Source organism: Grammomys surdaster, unplaced genomic scaffold (assembly GCF_004785775.1).
Source record: "Grammomys surdaster isolate TR1022 unplaced genomic scaffold, NIH_TR_1.0 371, whole genome shotgun sequence".
Taxonomy (NCBI): domain Eukaryota; kingdom Metazoa; phylum Chordata; class Mammalia; order Rodentia; family Muridae; genus Grammomys; species Grammomys surdaster.
The window spans coordinates 1,645,194-1,647,834 of record NW_021604790.1 but is presented as its reverse complement, the minus strand read 5'-3'; the positions used below and the strand labels follow the sequence as shown (position 1 = coordinate 1,647,834).

At 48.6% G+C, this 2,641-nt stretch overlaps 1 protein-coding gene across 2 annotated transcripts in view; it reads left to right on the top strand.

Annotated features, from left to right (window-relative positions):
• Nucleotides 1-1,792, top strand: part of LOC114632151 (activating signal cointegrator 1 complex subunit 2 homolog) — a 4,188-nt gene extending 2,396 nt beyond the window's left edge. Inside the window, exons 3-5 of one of the 2 annotated variants that reach the window (XM_028780644.1) lie at nucleotides 73-304; nucleotides 719-768; nucleotides 1,654-1,792. In XM_028780644.1, coding sequence (XP_028636477.1) covers nucleotides 73-304; nucleotides 719-768; nucleotides 1,654-1,680 — 309 coding nt within the window. In that variant the 3' untranslated portion in view covers nucleotides 1,681-1,792. Of the gene's footprint in view, nucleotides 1-6; nucleotides 305-718; nucleotides 769-1,653 lie in introns of those variants that run through there. The other variant, XR_003713040.1, reaches the window with a different exon arrangement.
• The last annotated feature ends 849 nt before the right edge of the window (nucleotides 1,793-2,641 follow it).

Here is a 2,641-nt window from a genome sequence, read left to right as displayed (position 1 = left end):
GGGCCCCAACAGGATTCAAAAGGGCCCCAACAGGATTCAAAAGGGCCACATCAGGATTCAAAAGGACCACATCAGGATTCAAAAGGGCCACCACCTGCACAGCCACAGAAGGCACAAGCACAGCCACCACCACCTGGGCCAAAGTCACAAAAGGAGCAAGTCCCTCCAAAACAGAGCACCGTCAAGGACTGTCTTCAGAAGGACACCCAAAGGCAAGGACCCCAGACTAAACCAACGGGAGCTCAACAAGACTGCCAGCAATCCTGTAAAGTGTGTGATAAACCCCCAATCCTTCCAGGCCATGGTGAGTATGCCACCCGAGAGGGCAGGAGGTGAGGGGCCCCTTACCATCCCAGTCCTGTAGAAGTTCTATTGGTCTCTGTCCTGTCCAATCCTTCCTGGCACCCTTGTCCTCTAACAGCCTTAAGTGGCCTCCTTAAGTGGATGGGTTTCCTCCAACCTAAGGCAGCAAAGAAGCTTCTGAATAGTGATTGGGTAGGTGTCTGTCAGCCACTTTTCTAGGGCTTGGCAGAGAAGGTGGGGATATTGTAGGCTATAAGCAGATAGAATTTGAGCCCTGTAAAGTCTGAACAGGGAACCGTAGAATGGAGATTCTTCATGGGAGGTTCAGTCTGTGTCTAGCCCCAGGGAGGGCCTATTCCCACCCCCAGCCTCCTTAGCAACTGCCAGATGAGTGACTCGTGCTTTGTCTTATCAGGTCACACGAATGCTTGCCAGTCTAGCTCTTCTAAATATTCCAGACTCACGGTGAGAGGCAAAGGGGCTCTGGCTAAGTGTCTGAGTGCAGGTCTGCTTGTGCCTGTGGAAGCCAAGGAGGATTTCTTAGCATAGGTCTAGGGAGAGAACTGGAATCATTTCAAAGTCACTTCCAGGTTTTGTTTTGAAATTATTTTTGTGGTACAGGGAATTGAACCCAGGGCCTTGTGCATACTAGTCAAATGTTCTACCCCTGGGCTATTGTTCTCACCTACTCTATCCTCAAAAAAAAAAAATAATAATAATTTTTACTTAAAAAAAAGTAGTTACTTAGGTATTTTTGCACATGGGTGGGTATCTGAGGAGGCCAGAAGACAGCAATGGACTCCCTAGAGCTGAATTATAGGTGGTTGTGAGCTGTCTGATGTGGGTGTTGTCTTCAAGACAATGTCTCTCTGTGTAGCTCTGGCTGTCCTGGAACTCGATCACAGACCAGACTGGCCTTGAACTTGTAAACATCTGCGTCCCTCAGCCTCCATCATGCTGAGACTTAAAGTGCTACCACTTGGCCTGCTGAGCTCCAGCTGCCTACGATTTTAGGATCTTGTTACATCTCCTGGGCTTGCTTTGAACTCACTCAGTCCCTCCAGCGAGTCTTGAACTTGAGACCTTCTCACTTCAGCTTCCCAGGTAGCCAAGATTACAGGCTTGAGACTCCAGGCCAGACTACCAGCTGGTAACTCTAATCATCACGTAAAGCAGTAGGAGTGTGGGGGGCGAGGTACCAAGGGTGAGGCCGCCTGTGCAGGTTCTCAGCCGCTTAGGCCGAAGAGTAGCTGCTTTTATTTAACTTTGATATTTCAAGATATTCTCAAAGCAGCACAACCAGAAACAACTAACTTTTGTTTCCTGTCTTTTCGTTTTTTTTTTTTTTAGTCAACTAATTACATCCAGCAGTGGTGATCTTCTAGAGATGGACTCCAAGACCTGATGATACCACAAAGCAAAAACAAAACCCAAAAATCAATCAACCAAACAAAAAACAACCACCACCAAAAAAAAAAAAAAAAAAAAACCAACCAGACAGCAGCAACCACACTTTCTTTCCACTAGCTGGGATTAAAATGTAATTCCTGGAAAGAACCAAGTGATTGAGACTGGTTAATGAGCATGGGATGAGGGAGGGCGGCGGAAGGACCCACAGTGGAGGTGGAGAATGGAAGAGCAAGCCCACGCTGTTGGTGGCCAAGCCTAGGGAGAACATGGTCTTAAGCCTCCACCCCCAGTGCACCCCAAGATTGCGCCTCCTACAACTATTACCACTGTTCCTTAGCGTGAGGACAGGCTTCAAGGCTTGTTAATGAGAATCACTAGAACTGAGCCCATGCTTATTAAGATACAGCCTGAGAAGGGAGGGGCGGCGATACACTAGAGCAGTTGCAGAATTGGGGGTGGGGTGAGGGCTGGGGGTGGCTTTATATAATTCTGGGCCCATACTAGGTATTAAGGTGTTAAACAGGTGATGCAGGAGGGGACTAAGAGAATCCAGAAGAGAGAGATGTTGCAGCAGTGGGTTCAGGACAGATGGCCTTGGAAAGGAGCAAAAGCTGGCTTGCTGGTTAAAGTCTTTCTTCCTAGGTGTCATATTTTACACTTAGAGGGCCAGGAGATTCCCAGTCCAGGCTGGAAGAGGAGGCAGGGCTGGGGATCCTCAGTATCAGCCTCCAGGAAGACACAAATCCTATGAAGGCCTTTCTGCTCTAATTCAGTCACATCAGTCACAACGGGGGACCAATGGGACGTTTCACATTAACACAGGGCATCAGCTCTGGGTCAGGAGCCTTGTGGTAGTGTAGTCTAGGGATGGTCTCTGAATGGGGCAGCTGTAGTGTAGTCTGGGGATGGTCTCTGAATGGGGCAGCTG